We start from the raw sequence: 20,507 nt of genomic DNA, 5'->3' as shown, positions 1-20,507 counted from the left end.
GACACATGCATGCAAGTTGCAAGTGCTACTTAAATCAATCCACAAATTTCTCCCAGACCGTAACAGCAAATCTCGCAAAATGTGGTGGCGTGTGCTTTTGTAATCTGATAAATTTGCGGCCACTGCAGTATTGAAAGGAAGTGCAAGAGGAGAATGTCACTGCAGGAAGAAACTTGTAGGCATTCGGCTGTCTGCACCTCTACCTTTTGCTCTTATAACAGGAAACACAGGAAAAAAGCAAAACATTTTCAGAACTCAACAGATTATTTGGTGCCAACCTATCAGTTTCCTATAGTGCATCATCATGCTTTGAAAATGTTCGTGCACCTACACATTCCATAGATGGTCCTGTTCTCAGTCACCTCCACTGGTTTCTTCATAGATATGACAAAGTTTTCCTCAAATAAATACAGAGTTAAAACACTATACAGCAAACAAAGTCATAATATGAATAGGGATGGTTGAATCTGGAGTGCTGATAGCCTGCATTTCATTTAATATTTTCAGTCCCAGAGTGGGGAACAAAGTAATTATACACACACACACACACACACACACACACACACATTACAAAAGTGTATAAACAAGCCCAATAAACAACAAATTGACAATTCTTTAATTAACGCAGGAGCATCTCATGCTCTCTGCATTTGCCTTGAGGAATACATCAACCCCTTACTCAAATGAGGTTGGGGAGTCTGTTTTCTAAATCAGAAGTCTCTATGGCTGCAATCCTCACCCCATTTACCTGGAAGCAAGCCACATTGAATTCAATATTCTGAGTAAACAGGGTTAGCACTGTGCTGTAAATGACCCAAGCTAGCTCTGGTCTATGCCTTACAGTAGCCATTTGAAGCAGTATTTGCATGCTCCATTGACTGCTCTGCCACGTGGCACCTGCAATATGTACCCTGGTTTACTGTGCAGATCTCTACCATCACATGGGGTTTCCATGCCATGATCGGAAGCTGGCAGCTGGGATGCCTGATGTTGGCATGTTAATTTTCCCTATAACGGCAGCAATTCTCAAAGTGTGCTATAATATCAATGAAGGGGCAGCCTGGATTCTCCCATGAGGAAAACGATCTATTCAGTACAGTGTAATTCAAAACTTCCAGAAAGTTGGCCTGAACATGTGTATTTTTTTGTGTGTAAAGCCTGATTAAGGTTTTTTTAAAAAAAATGCAAAAGATAAATATAACAACAAAATAAATGCAAGATTTACAATCAAAGTAGGGAGGGAAATCCGAAAATTTACACTTGGGAGCTCCCAACAACATACTTTGATCCTTCCCTGTTAATGAATTTTTGTTGCCAAAGCTCATAATTACCTGGTATGGAATGCGAATTTGCTTAGCTAAATAATGCTCAGGCACAGTAGGAATCAAATGTTACTTCCCTCAACGGTTTGTTGCAGTATAATGCAGCTTTCCTATCTTTAACCACTTTGGTTAACAACTAAATAACCATTTACTCTTCTTTCCAGGTGTGGCTTGATGAAGTTAATTATGATTTATATTGCTGTGTGAAAGGATTCCACTGCTAAGAATTTACTAGGATTAGGAACAGAGGCAGCAGCCTTGTGCTGGCTCAGTACTGAGATGTCTGCACTGGATGGCAACATCTCCGTGTCTGAGGATTCAGGCAGGAATCTTTCCCATCGCTACCTGGAGATGCTGGGGACTGAACTGGGACCCTCTGCACACAAATCATGTGCTCTGCCACTACTGAGCCATGACATCATATATATATATATATATATATATATATATATATATATATATATATAAGAAAGGGGTTGAATGGTGAAACTAAAATAAAGCAAGGGAAGTTCATCGCCCTCCCTCTCTCATCATATTTTGTTAAGCACAGCTAGGATTTCATCCAAAAAAGAAACTAGGGTATTAGGAACACCAAAGAATGTGGGGGCCAAGATGCAATGCTATGCATATTTGCTCAGAAATGTGCCTGCTAACTTCAGAGAGAAGTTAGTCCTTGGTAAGTATTGCCTATTCTGAAACAGGACTAGCCTTGTTCAGATTAATATCTGGTACAATGAAATTGCTTGTGGGTTTTCTTTTTCTATATTACAGCCTGAACAGTCGGTTCTTGCTCTCCCCCACCCTGCTTCATAAGCAAGAGATGACATGCCCAATGGGGCATTTTACACTCCAAAGTAATTACTTTCATTTCTTGGGGGTGATAGAGCGCTCCGCAAACCTTTTCAAGACTATTTTCTTTGTACCGCTTGCAAAAAGAAGAATACCATATCATTTTCTCTAATCTCACAAGATGACACCTTTATGCTTACATTAATTTTCTTGCAAACATTTATAAACCTTTTTTTAATGGAAAATGTAATCATCTTAATCGTGGGCTAGAATTCAGCTCAGGAGTAGCAGGGAAGTGTACAGTGTATACTGAAGTAGGGCGTCTAATATCTAGAGAAAGAGTTTACACTACGATAATGAAATTCTGTAAATGTAATTCTGGCATTTGACTACCGGCTGAAAGGTCTGGAGAACATGGCCCCACTCCAGCTTAAGTTATTTGCACTATTAACCAGCAGCTACTACTAGACTGTGTATGGGTATACTCTCTACAGTATCAGAGCTGTATACCTGGAGAGTGCTTTTGTGCTCATGTCCTCCTCCTGGACTTCCCATAACGCCATAACCGCCCACTGTGCTTCCATATTTCCTTTGTAGCTGTTGCACAAACACACCAGAATACAAAACAATCCCTGACTTTGTACACATTATCGCCTTAAAATGCAGCGAGGTAATTTCCCTCTGCTGTGTTTCAAACTTTTGCATGATGTGTTGTACACATCCATCCAGAGGGTTGTGTTTTCAACTCACCTGTCTGTCCACACCAGTGGATGGAGAGGTGGCGTGGATGTCTTCATATGGCTTGTGTTTTAAAATTGGGTTGAAGCTGGTTTGGGGAGAAACGCATCAAAATGCAGCATTTCTCAAGAAATTGCAGCAAAGATGTGGATTATGGTTAACACTGTGTGTTCACAGCTTCACAAACCAGTGGTAAGAATGCATTGGATGTAGAGATTGTGTTCACAGCCCCTTTGGTGTTTGCAAAGCACATGCTTCACCTGACAGCTTTCAACCACAAGGGAGCACTCTTTCCCTTGATTTTCTGTATCTCCGAATCCTACTACCCCCCACTCTTCTCCCCAAAGTAGTCAGATAATGGTATAAGTTTGCAAAATTTTCTATAAGCTTCTTCAGTTTCTTTAGAACAGCGGAAGCCAGAAAGGCTGACCTTACCCCCTTTGGATTTTTGGTATCGAAAGCCCTTGGCTAATTTTTCAGCAGACAGGAGATCCTTGCTTCTTGAGAAGGAGGAGCTCTGGCAACACTTGGCAGCTGCCTGTAAACTTTTCAAGTTACCCATCCTTTTGGAGACGGGTAATATCAAAGGGCACTATGGATTACAATACATGAGGAGTGTTTACAGCCTGGAAGATTATTTATGTTTGGCTTTGCCTCTATAGTCACACATCCAAGCTAGGAGAAAAGGAACACAGGAACCCTCTCATTATCTTTTGAAATATGAAGATCAGAGGAAAACCTGGGTTTAACGTGTGGAGTGATGGTCCTAGAAGCTTGCTTATAAATTAGAAGCCATCCTACCTCTATAATAACAGATCCAGGAGCAGAGCTGATATCCAGACACAACAGCGGCTTTCTGGAATCATTACTGCTGCTACAAAAGAAACCTTGGGCGTATACTCCTGCTCTGACCACCACAAAGATATATCTGGTCCATTTGGCCTTCTCATCAATGGATTAACTCTGTAGAGCCAGTGTTGGACGTTGGCACAGCATCACTTCAAAATGGGAAGTAATAGCGACGAGGGGCTACTGAACAGGATCTCATTCTCAGGGCCAGCATCCCTCGGAAACAGCCACTCCAGCCCCCATGGGTTACCACTCCGAGAACCATTTGGTGTTCCTTTCCATTTTGACCCAGCATACTGGGACCACCAAGCCTACGGTGGATATTCAGGAAGGTTCTCTTACTTGCCCTTTTCTGGGTACGTAGGAGTCTATGACTACTCTTTTGAGCCTGCCTTCATTCGAAAGAGGAATGAGAGGGAGAGGCAACGGGTTCGTTGTGTGAATGAGGGCTACACGCGCCTCCGAGACCACCTGCCCAAGGAGTTTGCTGACAAGCGTCTCAGCAAGGTGGAGACTTTGAGAGCTGCCATCACTTATATCAAACACCTCCAGAACTTGCTGGACCATCAGCCTTTAGGGACAATTCCTAAAATAGCAGTCCCAGCTGCGGAGGCCGCTGGTGCTTCTGATCTTAGCTTAAGAAGGGAATGCAACAGTGATGGAGAATCAAAAACTTCATTAGCTTCATCGCCCTATAGCGAATTTGAAGAAGTCTGCAGTTAAGAAAACATCTTCAGAAATGGACACCTTCTTCAAGCCTGCCGTTTAACTATTATTATTAAAGAGCTACATTATTTTTCAAAGGACAAAACTAGTCCCCAGCAAAGGGATGAAAAAGGTATCTTCATTATTTGTTCTGGTCAGTTTTTGGCCATAAGGAGAAAAAAAATCTGTATTCTTCCTAATGTCTCCTTTTTGTTCCCAGTGTTTTCTTATTTATGCTTTTAACAACTGTGTGTGAGAGAGCAGAGAGGGAAATAATTTTGAAATCTGAAATATTCCTCACTTTCTGTGATCTTTGTTCTGTCTGTCAGCCAAAGGGAACAATAAAACCAAGTGAAAGAGTTAGTTTCAAGATATCTATATGTGGGTATTCATATATGATAAATAATTAGTAGGGCATTTTTTCCTAAATACAAGTGAACATATTGACCCTGATCCAGAGAAAGTTAGTTGAGCTTGAGCCTCATTGAAATCCATGGGACTAAAGTCACAAATATAATTATTTCAATGGAACTTAAATTCAGTGTAATATACTTGTTCCATTGATTAGAATGGCATTGAAACACATTCAATCCCACTCACATCGGGGCATTTTCATCCAAGGTGTTTGGAGGCTGGAAAATGAGAACAGAGATTCCATTATGTTTCATCAGGCTGTGATTTCAATGAATGTCATAATAATAGTGATGTCATCCTTACAGACACTTATTTAAGTAATAAGTCAGTTAACAACCAACCCAAGGTTCTTTACAATCATGAAAGTTTTATCATTAACACGTTTAGCCATTATTTCATTATAGATAATTCTAATTTAGAAACATGATATATTTTGCTTCTGCTGCGGTGCCTTGGGAAAATAGGAGCACATAACATCAGTTACTGTGAGACGGATTCCATGTGCATGTGTGTCAAATATTGGGGCAGATCTACTATGAAACTAATTAAGCTTAAGCTTCAGGGTCCCTAATCCCAGAGGGGCCCCAGAAACGACTTTAGTCGCTTAAAAAATCTTATTCACACCAGTGACTTTGACATGTGAGATAATCCAGAGCACCAATTTTAATCAAAATCTTAGATGTAATAGTTTTGTTCTTTTAATGTGGTGGTCTGTTGTGGAACAACCCCACTGAAACTGGTAACAGTGATTACCCAGACCTCATTGCTGGTTGTGAAGCGGCCCCCCCAGGACAGTTGAAGTTTCAGGGCCCCCCAAAATGTAGGTTTGCCACTGTGAAATATGCCAACACACTAGCATGTAAGAGTGAGAGAAGGACAATATGCAAAATAAATAGGTGATCAGAAGTCTAAACAAACAAGCAACTTGTATGTGATTAACTAATGGGAGTTGTTCTATGGGGGAGGGTCACAAAGTGAATTTGAATAAATAATTACTCTGCGTAATTAAAATTTCACCAATGGAATTCTACAGGAAAAAACCCACATCTTCTGTATGAAAATGTGGGCATTTTAAAAATTAGAAATACTTGCTAAAATATAAAGCCTAAATGTGCTATGGTTCAAGTTTAGATTTAATGTTTTGGCCCTTCAAAGTCATGACTTAGATAACTGAGAACCTACCATGGGCTCATGCCCTCTCTAATGCCACCTCCTGCTGTCTCCTTTCATTGTGTGCTCAGATTAAATTATTTACCTTTCAGCACCAGCTATACATTGTTGTTCCATCCACATCACCAAACTGTGATTATCACTTGCAATGCAACCCAAAACTGCAAACCAGAATCAAGCCAGTCATTCTGGAGGGCAAGCACAAACCCCAGTTTACCAGTTGTTGTGTTACAGTGCACTATGGTTTGCATCCCAGAGCCGGTGCACTGAGCAGGCCTTGCCCTCAAGCAAGGTAGAGAGAGCTTAAAAGCTTTTGCCAGGTAACCCCAAACAAACCAGGTGCAAAAAGAGCTTTTAAGATCTCTACCTTGCCTTAGATTTAGCTTGCACATTTTCAACCAGCCTGCCTTCAACCAAGTTTTGTTGAAATTGTGCAACTAAGATGCAATCATACTGTATTTTAAATGTGCTTTAACTGTAACAAAAAAATTAATAATAATTGGTAAAAAGCCCCCGGACGGCTAAGTCCAGTCAAAGGCGACTTGGGGGCTGCGGCACTCATCTCGCTTTTCAGGCCGAGGGAGCCGGTGTTTGTCCACAGACAGCTTGCCAGGTCATGTGGCCAGCGTGACTAAACCGCCTCTGGTGCAATGGGACACTATGACGGAAGCCAGAGTGCACAGAAACACTGTTTACCTTCCTGCCGCAGCGATCTACTTGCACTGGTGTGCTTCTGAACTGCTGGGTTGGCAGAAGCTGAGACAGAGCAAACTGTATGGTGTATGTGCAGCCTCAGTGGTGCTCTCTGTACAACTCAGCAAAGAGGAGGATGGGAACAAAACTAGATTTAGGGCATGGACATGTTAGTGGCTTAAAGCTCAGTGAGGTCGTTTCCTCCTGCTGCATTTCAAGTCGCGTTTTACTGAGCTGTGCACACATTACCCGGTTTGTTTCTCTACACCTTTCTATTCAATGAAGTTGTCGCCTGATATCTGAAATGCGTAAACCTCCGCTTTTTAATTGGATGGAAGCTAGTTTGAGGAGAAACACTTCAAATGCCACCATGGGAGTGCGCTGGAGCCAGAGTAATGTGTAATCGGCCTTAGCTGGATCTGCCTGTCATTAGCTCTGGCTCCACCTACTGTTGATCTTCCGGCCTTCTGCCTTACCAGTTCCAATAGGTGCCAGCCATCACTGGGAAGGTGCTCCCTAAAACCATTATGTCTAGAGTCTAAGGGTTCATCCACACATCCGCTTGTCCTATGCTTAGGAAGCACAGATCCAAGCAGTTTTGTCTTTGCCCCACTTCTTCTCCCCAGAAAACCACTCAGAACAAAGACAATCCATAGGGAACTTGACTGCCATTTGCTCCAATTCAGTGCTAAATTGCAGGTTTTCCCAGGGGAAAGCAGTTGGGCAAACAGCGTGGAAAAGCCCTAAAATTACCTCACTGTGCCCACTTGTACCCGTAAGCAGTGTAGCTCAAGAGTGGGTTTCTACCACTGTTTTGTTGCATTATATCTAAAGTGAGGATTCCAAGTCACACCCACAATTTTGTGTACAATGCTAAGGGTGGTGTTTATCCTGGATTAACGTGGACTACCTGGGGGTGAGGTTGTGTGTGTGGCGCGAATCACATTTTACACTTAAACAGCCGTGCTGAAGCTGCCTTTCATCGCCTATGACTAATGGACATTTACATTCAGAAGCACAACAGGAACGTTCTGAGGCAAAATTGGTAGCTAAGTGCCATAAAGATGAAAAGCCTTAGACAAGTGTAATTATCTTCGTTATTAGCTTTAGTAGTAGTAAGAGCAGCAGCAGCAGGAGCAGCAGCAGCGACAGAGTCACTGGAAGAGGCAAACCACTAAGCATCATGGTAGTGGAAGCTCTTGAGAAGAGCTTCTTTTGGGGCTGCCTGCTTCTGGGCAGCCTTCTGGGGACCCAGTGGGTGGGACAATGAATGTAAATGTTGCCTTTGTACAGCACTCTCACACTCCTTTGTCCTCCATCCAGGCAATACAGTGGTACCTCGGGTTACATACGCTTCAGGTTACAGATTCCGCTAACCCAGAAATAGTACCTCGGGTTAAGAACTTTGCTTCAGGATGAGAACAGAAATCGTGCTCCGGCGGCGCAGTAGCAGCGGGAGGCCCCATTAGTTAAAGTGGTGCTTCAGGTTAAGAACAGTTTCAGGTTAAGAACGGCCCTCCGGAACGAATTAAGTACTTAACCCGAGGTACCACTGTATCAGAATTCAAGGACCCACAATGAGGGATCAAAGCAGAGCTGGTGAGGGATGTGGTTTAGGGAGAGGGTGTGCAGAGGAGGCATGGAGAGAATGGCATTTGGCCCCAGGGATAGGATTCCCCAGACCTACTCTTGAAGATGGCTATAGGAAATAATCCTGGCTACATCATCACTTGCCTTACTACTGTTCATTTGTTTTCTAAAAATTATACACTGCTGGATTGCAAAAAGCGCAATATTACCTCTTAGCCACATGAAAGGAAGTCACTTACTCTTATCCAAGCATTCTAGCTTTATGTATATAACGAACAACCTTTTCTGGGTGTCTTTTTGGTTACTTTTAACACCTTATGATTTACCCGCCTTTCACCCTAGAGTCCTAGTGTAAGTTACATCAATTAAAGCACAACATTAAAAACAGTTTAAAACAACTCACTGTCATAGAAATAAGGTGGGTCCTAAAATATACATCTCAAGTGTCAAAAGCCAGACTAAAGAGCTGTTGTGTGTGGGCCAGCCTGAGCATCGTTTCTTAGCCTGCAGACCTAAATCTGGAAGGAGGGAACTGCTTTGTCCAACCCCAGCAGGGCTGTCACCTGTAGGACAGGTGTGTGGGTGGAATAGCATTATTGTGCTTCTTCAACCTCTCCATTAAAAAACCAAATAAATTATTTTAAGTAATAATACATTGGAAGAAACTGCACTAGCCCCTGGGCTGGTGTCAATACCTGGTTTGGAGGCATGCTGGGGGACTGAGAAGACTATGGATCCAAACCTTCCTCTGGCCTTCTCCCTTATTCTACCCCACCAATGTTACAATGTCAGAGCAGGGGCCTTGGAGTGGTGGGGAGGGGGAATCCAAAACCCAATCTCAGTCTCCAAGTTCAGCACTATCACTCTGGCCCCCGCTCTCCCTAAATCAGATCAAAGCTGGTTTGGGGGGGGGGAAATATGTCAAAACACATAACAAACAACAGGCTAGATAAAAGATAGATTTGGATTGTGGCTTATCTCATGTGGGAGCACAGTGAGGGTGTGCTAGATTCAGAGTAAACAGGAGTATGAACTTCTGTTACTTTCAATGGGGCCATGGCTGCATTCATACCATACATTTAAAGCACATTTCCTCTCCCAAAGAATATTGGGAACTGCAGTTTGTTGAGTGTGCTTGGAATTAAAGCTCTGAACAGTAAACTACAGTTCCCACGATTCTTTGTGGGAGGGGAAATGCGCTTTAAATGTATGGTGTGTTAAGCCAAGGTTAAGACTAACTTTTGGTAGATTGCATTTTGTCAATTTGATCTGCTTTCTTGCAGTTCAAATGCCAAAACCCTGAGAAAGCACAGTATATTGGCCCTTAAAGATCTCCCAAATACAGATAATTCCAGCCATAAATGCAATGAAGTCAGCAGAGGTTTCAAATAAACTGTACATTTTGAAATCTTTCCTAAGATGTCTTTTGTCTAGACAAAGGTTTTCTTCAAAGTCTGCAGAGCATATCATTACCAAACTTTGAAAGATAGTGATCCAACTTGTCACTCTTGGAATTAATGTTTTAATAAAAACAGACCAGGAGATGTTTCTCCATGTGGTGTGATTACTGGTTACCATAAAAATACTTCACAGATATTCTTAGACACATGCTCAAGAATTTTATCAGCTTTCTGCACACTTTATCTATCAAACATGGGTAAAAAATAAAAATAAATCCCCATTAAATGACAAATCAACCAGCACTTTGATACTATCACTATTTTAAAGATGTATAATCCGAGCCATGAGATTGTTTTGAAACCCCTAATAGCTTATAAAGTTGACTTCCCCCTCAGGAATAACTATCTCCTTTCATGTTGCATTACTCAGTGTCAGTAAACGGCCAAAGAAAAACAGAAGGAGCCGTAATAAAGCACTCAAAAGTAATTAGTCACTCAATATCTATTTAGAACTTGGGAATGAGCAGGGTGAGCTTCAAAAAGAATTCCTTTTTGTATCCACACAGAATGTATGTCCCTGGAAATCTGAAATAAGGCTTGAAGAATCTTTTTCATGTGAGACAGATCTGCTCCCCAAAAATTTGTTTGCCAGATATATTTTTTTACACTAACTTCATTCCCCCCCACAACTAGAAGACAAAAGAATACTGCTATGAAGAAACCCCTCTATATCTATCTATCTATCTATCTATCTATCTATCTATCTATCTATCTATCTATCTATCATCATATATGAATGTGGTCTCAATTCCCCAAGTGCCAGTAGGCAAGAAAGCATCACTCACATGAAAGAGGGAGTATCAGCAGGTTTTGGGGGAGTACCAAAGCTTGCAGAACTATAACCAAACTTTGGGTGTAGGGGAGCTCAGTGAAGACTGAGCATGTTCAGTAGACCTGTAATGCCGATTGATGGCATGGAGAACCAAGAGGGAGGGAGTAATGAAATGGAGTAGTCTGGAAGATGGCTGTTTGTTCCAGTTCCACTTTGCACCTCCATATTGAATAGTGCAGGAGGTACCTTGTTTCAGACAGAACCTTGAGACGACACCCAAATGGGAAAATCAAACCCATCCATTCTTTTCTTCTTCCCTTTCTTCTATGGTTTCTCCATGGGAGGGATTCATTCTCTCATGAAAGACCTGGCAGCTCCTCTAAGACCTGAACCTCATCCAAGTGATAATTACATCCGTTTGAAATTCCATGAACTGAGAACCAGCCTCCAGCTATTCAACGAACGCTCCTGCAGACCGCATGCTTTCGCAACATGCCCCTTCTCTCTTTGCATTCCTGGCAACCACAAGTTCTGGGCTACCACTGGTTGCCCTCTATTCCTTGGGGCCACTATGGCAACTGGGATCCAACTCTGCAGTGTTTAGGAGCCCTTCTGCTGAAAGTGTCATTGGACTTCTGTCTCTTAAGGTCTACCCTGAGTGTACCTCTGCAAAGACCCTTGCAGAACTGAGGCTGACCCATTCCCTGAGTCCTGCCTTGAGCTTGCCAAACGTACTGGAGGCCAAGGCAGGCTCTGTCTCTCCCACCGGACAGGAAGTGAGAAGTCCTGCATTCTTTTGTGATGTGTGGGAAAGTGTCTCAATTCACAATGGGTTTTTAGGGGCAGAGTCCATTTCAAAAAGGTTTATCATTGCTGCTGGCGACCGGGATTGTTGCTCCCTCTCTCAGCAAGCTCATACACAAGGCCAGCCCAAGACATTTTACTTCCTGAAGTAAACAGGTTGGTACCCTGATGTTGCATTTGCATGTGCTTATACATCTGAATACTAACCATGCTGGGCATGAGGGGGTTATTGCAATGCATAAATATGGCTCAGAAACTAGATTAAGGTCCCCTTCAGGATGACATTTTATGTGGGTGCATTCTGCAACCTGTTCTTGACACAGTAACGGTGCATTAGTGGTAGGTTCATTCTGCTTTGGTTTGTACTGCAATGCTTTCCCAATGCTACCACATTGTTGCTGCCGAGAGGGGTTATAGTGCAACAAAAGCAGGACAAAAACGAAACATTTTTAATGTTTTGCAGTCATACCTTGGGTTACAGATGCTTCAGGTTGCATTTTTTCGGGTTACGGACACACCGAAACCCAGAAGTACCGGAATGGGTTACTTCCGGGTTTCAGCGGTCGTGCATGCACAGAAGTGCTAAATCGCACTTTGAACATGCGCAGAAGTGCCGAATCGCAACCTGCACGTGCCACTGCGGGTTGCGAACGCTGTGGGTTGCAAACGTGCCTCCCGCATGGATCACATTCGCAACCCGAGCATCCACTGTATTACCAAACATTTGTGGTATAAAAAGTTATGGCATTTGAGCAGGGTGTTATGGGATATGCACTGACGCAGTGTGACCACCTCAAACATTTGCAGGTGCCAGGAATATTGAACATGGGGTTGTGTGGGGCTGCCCAGATAGCATCATGCGAACAAGGAATCACAAATGCACAACAACAAGAATCTCTGGAGGAAGCCCAACATGTCAAACCATCATGCGAATCCTGCAGTGGCTACGAGCCACTCTGGTGCTCATCCCGTAAACTCAGCAGTGTGGAACATTAGTAGGTATTTTCCTCTGCCACTTCCAGACTGTAAACAGTAACAGATCATTTACTCGCGAATGAAAGCAAGCTATCTACTTACTTGGGGGTGTGGGTTGTTGTTTTTTTTTAAAAGGAGAGAGATGAAAAGAAAACTCACTTCAAAAAGGGAAATTTCCATTTGATGTACTGACAATTCAAAGCAAAGGTGAAGTTCCTTCTCCAAAGCAGCTCTTTCTCCTTGGCACCTCCCGTATCAGTTTCTTCTGACAACATCATGGCTTCAGGTCAGGATAAACAAACACCACTTTGCTGGTATTATGTATTATCACTAGCATCAAATGAGTGAAAATTAAGACAATGAGTCACTAAGGAGTAGACAGAACGTGGCTGCAGAACACAGCTTGATCTAAATAAAAACAGATATACTGTTCTAAGGTGTGGTGGAAAGGCAGCATGTCTTGTTAGTGGCAACACCGCTTGTGTGGATTCCTGTAATGCACTCTGTTTGGGTCTGCCTTTGAAACCTGACTGGCAACTGCAGGGGGAATTCAAAGGAGATTGCTCCGTCAGCACAAGTGTTTCTGCTTGTCTGATGGAAGGACTTCCCCTCTTCTCCCCCTTGTGCACTGTTCTGGGAGGTTCTACTGTCTCCCCCCACCCTGCCATTGAGCCTACTGGGGAGTGCACAAGGCGAGGAGAAGGGGCAGAAGCTGGTTGCACTAGTGGGACTCATTGCACTGGCTTCTGCTAGAGCAACTATCTACAGTCATACCTGTTACGTTTGCTTCATGTTACGTACTTTCAGGTTGCGTCCCACGGCGACCCGGAAGTACCGGAAAGGGTTACTTCTGGGTTTCGCCGCTCGCGCATGCGCAGAAGTGCTAAATCGCACTTCTGCGCATGCGCACAAGCACCAAATCGCTCCGCGCACCTGCACAGATACGGCGCTTCGGGTTGCAGGCTTTCCATGTTGCGAACAGGCCTCTGGGACGGATCCCGTTCGCAACCAGAGGTACCACTGTACTTGAATCTGATCCTGCAGCTGGTGCAGAATGCTGTGACCAGCTCTCAGACTGGAACTGGGCTTCTCTGGGCTCCTCCAGATGACTTACTCATTCAACATTCTTCCCGATTTGCTTGCACAGTGCTTACATGGTGGTTAGACTTTGCCTGGTCTTTAATGAGCATTTCTTCTGCTTGTGTTTATGGAGCAGTTATACAGTGATAAACGTTTGCAGGGGTAGGGCAGGGCAGGTGGAAAGGTTTGCCCCTTGATTGTTCCAGCAGTATCCCTCCCCACACCGTAGCAATGTTTCCCAGGCAATTCTAGTGTTGCCCCCTGCTCCTCCCTATGGTGTTCTCTGATGGCAATGCTGAACCTGAGGAGGAGGAAGCTTGTGGTATGGGTTTCAATAGGTAGGAGAGGATGTATTAATTGCAATTTATCTCTCCAGGCGTGCACGTGTGTAGGCTGAACAGAATTTTAAAATCCCATCCTTGGAAGAAAAAAAATAAAGGCATTGGAATTAAGCTGCAAAGCCTTGTTTTGAGCAAGAAGAGCTAACGAAGTAAGCTGGCTTCCCCCTTCTTATCCCGCTTAATCAGGCAGCAACTTGTAAAGTAAGTTTTAAAATAAGGTTTATTTACTTACCAGCCTCCAAAGCTGGTCAAAGGAAGAGAAAAAGGAACAGGAAGTACTATGTGGTCCTTCCTCTCCAGGAGAGGAGGGGAAATGACATCACACAGAACCCTCTCTACCAATTGTATTCTTATGGTCTGAGTAGCTGCCTATCAGCAAGACAGCACTGTTATTAGCTCTTTCTCATGAATTTGTTAGGCTTGGCTGCTAATCTTCCACAAAACCAGGTGTTTTTTTTCAATCAGCTGAAACTCACTGGAACTCAGCCCTGCCCCTCTCAGATGGGTGTCATTGCTATTATAAGAGAAGAAGAGAGGCATTTGTGGTGAGTTCAGGCACCTCTTTTTCTAGACAAATAGCACTGCACAAAACTGACAGTCAGGACTACCCCTTGCCCTGGTTAAAAGGAATAAGGCAGGCTGGTGTGGCAGGGCAAACTGTGGTTGGTGGGGAGCTGCCCCCTTTGCCCCAGTGGGCCAGCCTCCATTGCTGATATTCAGATAAGAGATTATTGTCTGAAAAAGAATGATTTATTCTTCAGACAAGAAGACTAGAATTCCCCAAGTGACAGGAAGGATTGGAGGAAAGGAAGGGACATATTCAAAGGAAGTCAACTATATTAGCAGGGAAAATATATCCATTGTTCTCCCCCTCCATGGTGTTTTTTTTTTTACTGCATTTTTAAAAATGACGTGTGTCTCTGAACAATGTGCTTCGTGTGTCTTTTTCAGGAATTGAAGCTGGCCAGGGACAGCATTGCTCTGAGGAGCTGCCCCTGGCAAACTCTTATGTAAAACAGAGGGTAGTCTGGTTTATTTTCCACCAGCAGCATTATTATGGCTTTGTATTTTAAAATTAAAGTTTCTCCAGGGTGGGGCAGGGGGAACCCAAACTGGAACACAGCAGGATGTGAGCTGGGGGCTTCTTCAAATATGAAGCAGGAGCTGATGGAAAGAGTGGTTTGCCTAGAATCTGAACCGTTTAGGTTTGTTACTTTAGGCTGCAGGGTGCACATGGATCGATCCAAATTAATGCCACTTCTCCAAATTTATTATTTATTTCATCCCTAACCTTAACTACCAAGACCACGCATAACTCTAAGAAAACGGTTATCATTTCTCAGGGGTGTGGGGGAATCTGTATCTTTCCTCGGAGACATCCCTGGAGGTACTTTTTGTTATTGCTGATAGTTATCAGAAAGTTCTAATGCACGTGTTTTTTAATGGAAAGGAGGCCATGTGCTTCTCACTGAAGATCTTGTCTATTTCTGGTCTGGTAACCATTAACAGAAGAGCTATGAGCTCCAGCTGGAGGATTCCATGGAAGGAGGATGTGACTGTTTTCAAAACACAAGTGCTTGGGGTTCTGACTTTCATTTGATGTTTTCTGAAACCAGAAAACAATTGAAAATTATTCTAATCCAGTTTATGCTGTAATAGGATTGGAGTTATTTTTGCTCTGATCTCTGATCAAGGGTTTTCCAGCTCCCCCACCTTCCAGCTTCCTTGACATGTTCTCATTTATCTGACTCTCAGAGTATAAAGGGAACAGGCACTGATCTATCATTATCACCAACTATTATATTTTCCCTTCCACTAAACTGCTGATACAAGAGTGAAATAACAAGTTTTACCCTGCTTTTAGTGTGTGTAGAAACTGCCTTGATTCCTATGATGGACTAGGGAATCTGTGGCACTCCGTATGTTGATGGATTACATATCCCATTGGTCATATTGGCTGGGGCTGATGGGAGTTGTAGTCAAACAACAGCTGGAGGGCCTATTAGCTCATGAGTCAGAAGGGATTTGAAGCTCAATGTTCCCTACAAGCAAGGATGGGGAACCAGCGGGGAACCAACCTCTAGGGCTTGGTGGACTACCACTCCCATCAGCTTCAGCCGGTATGACCAGTGAGGATGAGAATTGAAGTTCTGCAGCATCTGGAAAGTTTCTGATTTCTCACCCCTGCCTTTAAAGGACTGTAGTGAAGGCCATAAAGCTGCCATTGCAGTAAATCTTAAATATGGTGACAGCTTCCTCCCCAAGTTTTCAAAATGAAAAATGTTACTCTCTTGCTGAATAAGACACTTAAAGGGACCCCTGACCATTAGGTCCAGTCGTGACCGACTCTGGGGTTGCGGCGCTCATCTCGCTTTATTGGCCGAGGGAGCCGGCGTACAGCTTCTGGGTCATGTGGCCAGCATGACTAAGCCGCTTCTGGCGAACCAGAGCAGCGCACGGAAATGCCGTTTACCTTCCCACCGGAGCGGTACCTATTTATCTACTTGCACTTTGACATGCTTTCGAACTGCTAGGTTGGCAGGAGCAGGGACCGAGCAACAGGAGCTCACCCCATCCCAGGGATTCGAACCACCGACCTTCTGATCAGCAAGTCCAAGGCTCTGTGGTTTAACCCACAGCGCCATCTGCGTCCCTGAATAAGACACTTACATTTTTCATTTTGTAAACTTGGGAAGGAAACTTGTGATGCATTTCCTCTTTTTTTACCGCTAAATAAGTTTCCAGCCTAGAAGCAATAGTTCAGTGGCAATGCACCAAAGCAATCCCAGTTCTCCTTTGGAATATTCCAGGCCCTTTCACTGAATTATCACCTTAATACAAAAACATCTCTAGCCCCTTATATATAAAGACAGGCAGCAAAATGTGTTGTCAAAATTCTTGCCAAGTGTTCACTAAGAAGGAAGTCTGTTTCTGCCTTCTGGGATAAATGATGAGCATTTCTTTAAAAAAAATTACAGAATTAAAAGTTTATTTTATAATTAATATTTAATGCAATTAACTTGAAACCTATTATGCTGACGGTCACAATATGTCCTACTATACAGTGGTTGGTTCTCCATTTTGAAGGGCTGTCAGAGGACATTACTTGAGGGGATTCTCGGTTTCAGGGCTATCTGGTCCAAATCTGGTTGAAAGATATGGAACCATAAGAAGGGAGAGCAGGAGCCTTAAAGCTGCCCATCCATAGTTAGCAGAACCTGGTCAGCTGACTGAGCAGGCACACAGATCACCTGATGTCTTTCCCACTACAGTCCTCCCTTCTAAATTTGCATCTATATATAAAAATGACTACATGCAAATCTGTGTCCTTTTTTTGTGTGATGAAACCCACCTTTTTGTTTTTTGTCAATGCATAACTGACATCCCTAATTAGGCTGCGTGTCTGACCTTAGAACTCTACATGCATACATGTTTGGCATGCATAATGCTCCAGGTTTGCTCCAGTTTAAGGATTTAAGGTCCCAGACCTAAGGCAGTGAGGACAGGGAATAACAAGCTGCTGAATGGCCCTTTGGATCTGCTGATTACAAGGCAGCTGAGCTCCTTCTGTTCCTGTTTAGGATGAAAAGACTTCTGTGTTAAAGTTACGGCAGTCTCTGAGCCCAAATTTTTTTTCTGCACCATTAAAAAAAGAAGCCCAAACCAACAGTTTGGTGCTTAGCATAATCCCCCGTAATGATCAGTGGCAGCTAAGCATGCAGCTTGCAAGATGACAATTAGAAAGTTCAAAATTATCACTTTTATGTTCTACTCTAGGAAGGAAGGGGCAAAGGATATTGTTTGTGGGTGGCAAAAGCCCTGTAATAAAAATATGTGCAACTTATATTTGGCTTCTAGCAGGTAAAAATAAATAAATCATAACACTTTTTTCGTTCCTTTGCATGGAGACCAGCATGGCTCATGTGTGGTGACCAAAAAACCCTAGCCCTTAGAACTGGTTCGTTCAGCAATGTTAGGAGTAAAGGGGACAGTTGGGTCTTGGCCTCCAAGCAGTGTAAAAGATGGAAGATAGTTATCTGTATCTGAAGCACAGGATCAGCACTGGGTAAAGACATTTTGCTGTCCGAGACTGACCAACCAACAAATCTCACCACCATGCTGGAGTCAAGGTGAATACTACCAAAGGCCAGCCAAGTTATTTTGACACCTGAGGCACTCTTCTTCTCTTAAATTTTTATAACACCCTTGTAGCGAGCATTGCTTGGGAATTCTAATAAACCATTAAAAAAAAATCAGTGGTTTGGAAATCAGCAGTTAAAATCAGTGCAGTTTTGAAATATTCCACCTGCCATCTTGATTTCTAACGGCCTCTCATCGTATCCAAGCACAGACAAAAAAAACCCACTCCGTGATCTCAGGAACCTCTATGTAAAATTTGGTTGTGACAGCTTAAGGGGTATCCAAATTCAGAGAACAGAAGGACAGACAGACAACTTTCCAAAATATAAAGATTTGCCTTGTGCCGTTGGGTCATATAATTGTATCATACTTGAAACATGCCAGGCCATAACATAGCACACTTCTCCCCTCAATTTCTCAGCACCTCATCGTGTTTTCTTTTTCCTTCTTTTTTGCATTGAAGCTAAACTCGTGGCCGGTTAAGTTTTAAAAACCGCTCTGAGGATGCTAGCAGCTTTGGGTCTCCGCCATGCCTTAACCCATCACCGGAAAAGGACAAAGGGAAAGAAATACCAGCTACAAACCAGGCTCTCGCTCTCTCTTTAATGGAAGGTTTCCGGCTGAAGCCTCGCACACATGCTGATACATGCTTGAGGCAGGCTCTCTCTTTGAAGAGAGCAGAGAGCTAGTTAAGCGTATTTATAATATACAAGAACAAAGGCAACAGTGCAGCTGCCTTTGCCAAGGAGGAGTAACTGCACACTCCTAAAAAGGACTGTGCCGAAGGACCACCAGCTTAGAGGCAGGTGGTATGCGGGCTTGGGAGAGTGTCTAGGATGGCCTGACCTGTGGAAAAATATCCCCTTGAAGAGCTGGAACGGAGGGAAGGGGCACACGGTGGACACACCAACAGAATTGCTTTCTTCCCTTTCTCAGAATACAGGCTTGAGATCAGCCACGGTAACGGACAACTGTTCAGAAAGCTGTTGGGAAGTGCTTCTTTACTGCAGGGGTCAGGTGTATTGGGATCTACTGGAGATTAAGGCTTTCCAACAATTCCAACAATTATTTAACAACTGGCAAGAGAGCCATTTTTTGTTCTTGCTGAACTGGGCTGTTGGAACCCCTATCTGTAATAACTCAAATATAGATTTGTTTTTCATATTCATCTGACATATGGATCACGGGGTGCAGTAAGCCTTGGCCCCCTAAGCTACCATTTGGCATCTGGTTTTCTTCCCTCCTGAGCTAGTTTGCACTTGGCTTTGGTTGATTGGTAGACTTCAAGTCTCTAGCAAAGACAAACACACACGAAAGAGGTCCCACAAGCCTGAAGTCTGTTCAGTCCTATCTTACACAATGCACTATTCTCCACAGAACTCTCATGTAGGACCTACATTTGGGGGCCCTGAAGCTTGAACTGATATGGGGGCCCCTTCGCAACCAGCAACAAGGTCTTCAGTGGGGTTGTTCCACAACAGATCACCACTTAAGAAACAAAAAACAACACCTGCTCCATGGCACAATGGGCCAGTGCATCTGGATGTTAACCAGAAGGCTGGTGGTTCAAGCCCACCCAGGGACAGCTGTGATTGCAAGGGATTGGACTAGTTGCCCCTTTAGGTCCCTTCTAACTTCACAATATAATGATTCCATGATCTCAGATTTTGATTAAAATGGATGTGCAGTCATGTCTCGGGTTGAAGCAGCTTCGGGTTGAGTGTTTTCGGGTTGCGCTCCACGGCGACTCAGAAGTAACAACACGTTACTTCTGGGTTTCACCGCTCGCACATGCGCAGACGCTCAAAAATGACGTCACGTGCATGTGTGGAAGCGGCAAATCGCGACGTGGGTTGCGTTCGCTTCAGGATGCAAACGGGGCTCTGGAATGGATCCCGTTTGCATCCAGAGGTACCACTGTACTGGATAACCTCATGTCAAAGTCACTGGTGTGAATAAATATTTCCTATGCCTCAGTTTTCAAGTTTTCTGGGGTATGCATGAGTAAAGTCCCTCCTGGGGACCCACAAGGATTAGGGGCTGTGAAGCTGAAGCTTTTTAGTTTCCTAGTGCATCCGCCCCTGCCTACAATGGATCCTCACCTCCTGCTAAGAGCGCTCCTGTGTAGAGTTCCAACCAGCCATGCCATCCTGTAGTAGTAGACTGTTTAATCTCCATTTTCCTGCTCTCATTTCCCTTTTGCAATGGAGCCTTAGCGTTAGTCCTGAGCAACCTCAGTCCCTGTAGCAGACAGCAAGTTGAGCCACCAGTGCCGTCTCTGCCAGGAGGAATAGGTGGAAGTCAGCGCAATACAAACGCACCAGGGGAGCTGTAATCGGATCTGTTTAAAAGCCCATCTAATTCATCCCTTTGGGATACAAGCTTGTAGGGCAAGCGGGCTAGGTGCCAGTGTCACAGAATCGTAGATCTGAAAGGGACCCTGAGGGTCATCTAGTCCAACCCCCTGCAAGACAGGATTCCCCCCCCCCAATGTGGGGTGGGGCTTGAACTCACGACCCAGAGATTAAGAGTCTCATGCTCTACCATCTGAGCTATCCCAGCAGATACATATTCATGGTTTACTGCAAAGGTGGTGAACAGTTTTTTCAGCCCAAGGGCCACCTTCCCTTCTGTATAACCTTCTGGGGGCCACATGCTAGCGCTG

At 43.8% G+C, this 20,507-nt stretch overlaps 1 protein-coding gene and 1 long non-coding RNA gene across 2 annotated transcripts; one reads left to right on the top strand and one right to left on the bottom strand.

Moving 5' to 3' along the window:
- Nucleotides 1-1,816: 1,816 nt before the first annotated feature.
- LOC310743730 lies at nucleotides 1,817-13,995 on the bottom strand. The gene is made up of 3 exons (XR_014539196.1): nucleotides 13,935-13,995; nucleotides 12,441-12,611; nucleotides 1,817-2,441 (listed from the first exon to the last, which is right to left on the bottom strand). It is a non-coding gene; the product is annotated as an uncharacterized lncRNA (long non-coding RNA).
- ASCL4 (achaete-scute family bHLH transcription factor 4) lies at nucleotides 2,952-4,762 on the top strand. The gene has a single exon (XM_083574162.1). It carries the CDS (start codon nucleotides 3,855-3,857, stop codon nucleotides 4,419-4,421), a length of 567 nt encoding a protein of 188 aa, XP_083430288.1. The 5' UTR covers nucleotides 2,952-3,854; the 3' UTR covers nucleotides 4,422-4,762.
- Nucleotides 13,996-20,507: the final 6,512 nt, after the last annotated feature.

This window comes from Podarcis filfolensis, assembly GCF_964270895.1.
Source record: "Podarcis filfolensis genome assembly, chromosome: 10".
Taxonomy (NCBI): domain Eukaryota; kingdom Metazoa; phylum Chordata; class Lepidosauria; order Squamata; family Lacertidae; genus Podarcis; species Podarcis filfolensis.
The sequence above is the reverse complement of the archived record's forward strand: the minus strand, read 5'-3'. Positions and strand labels throughout refer to the sequence as shown.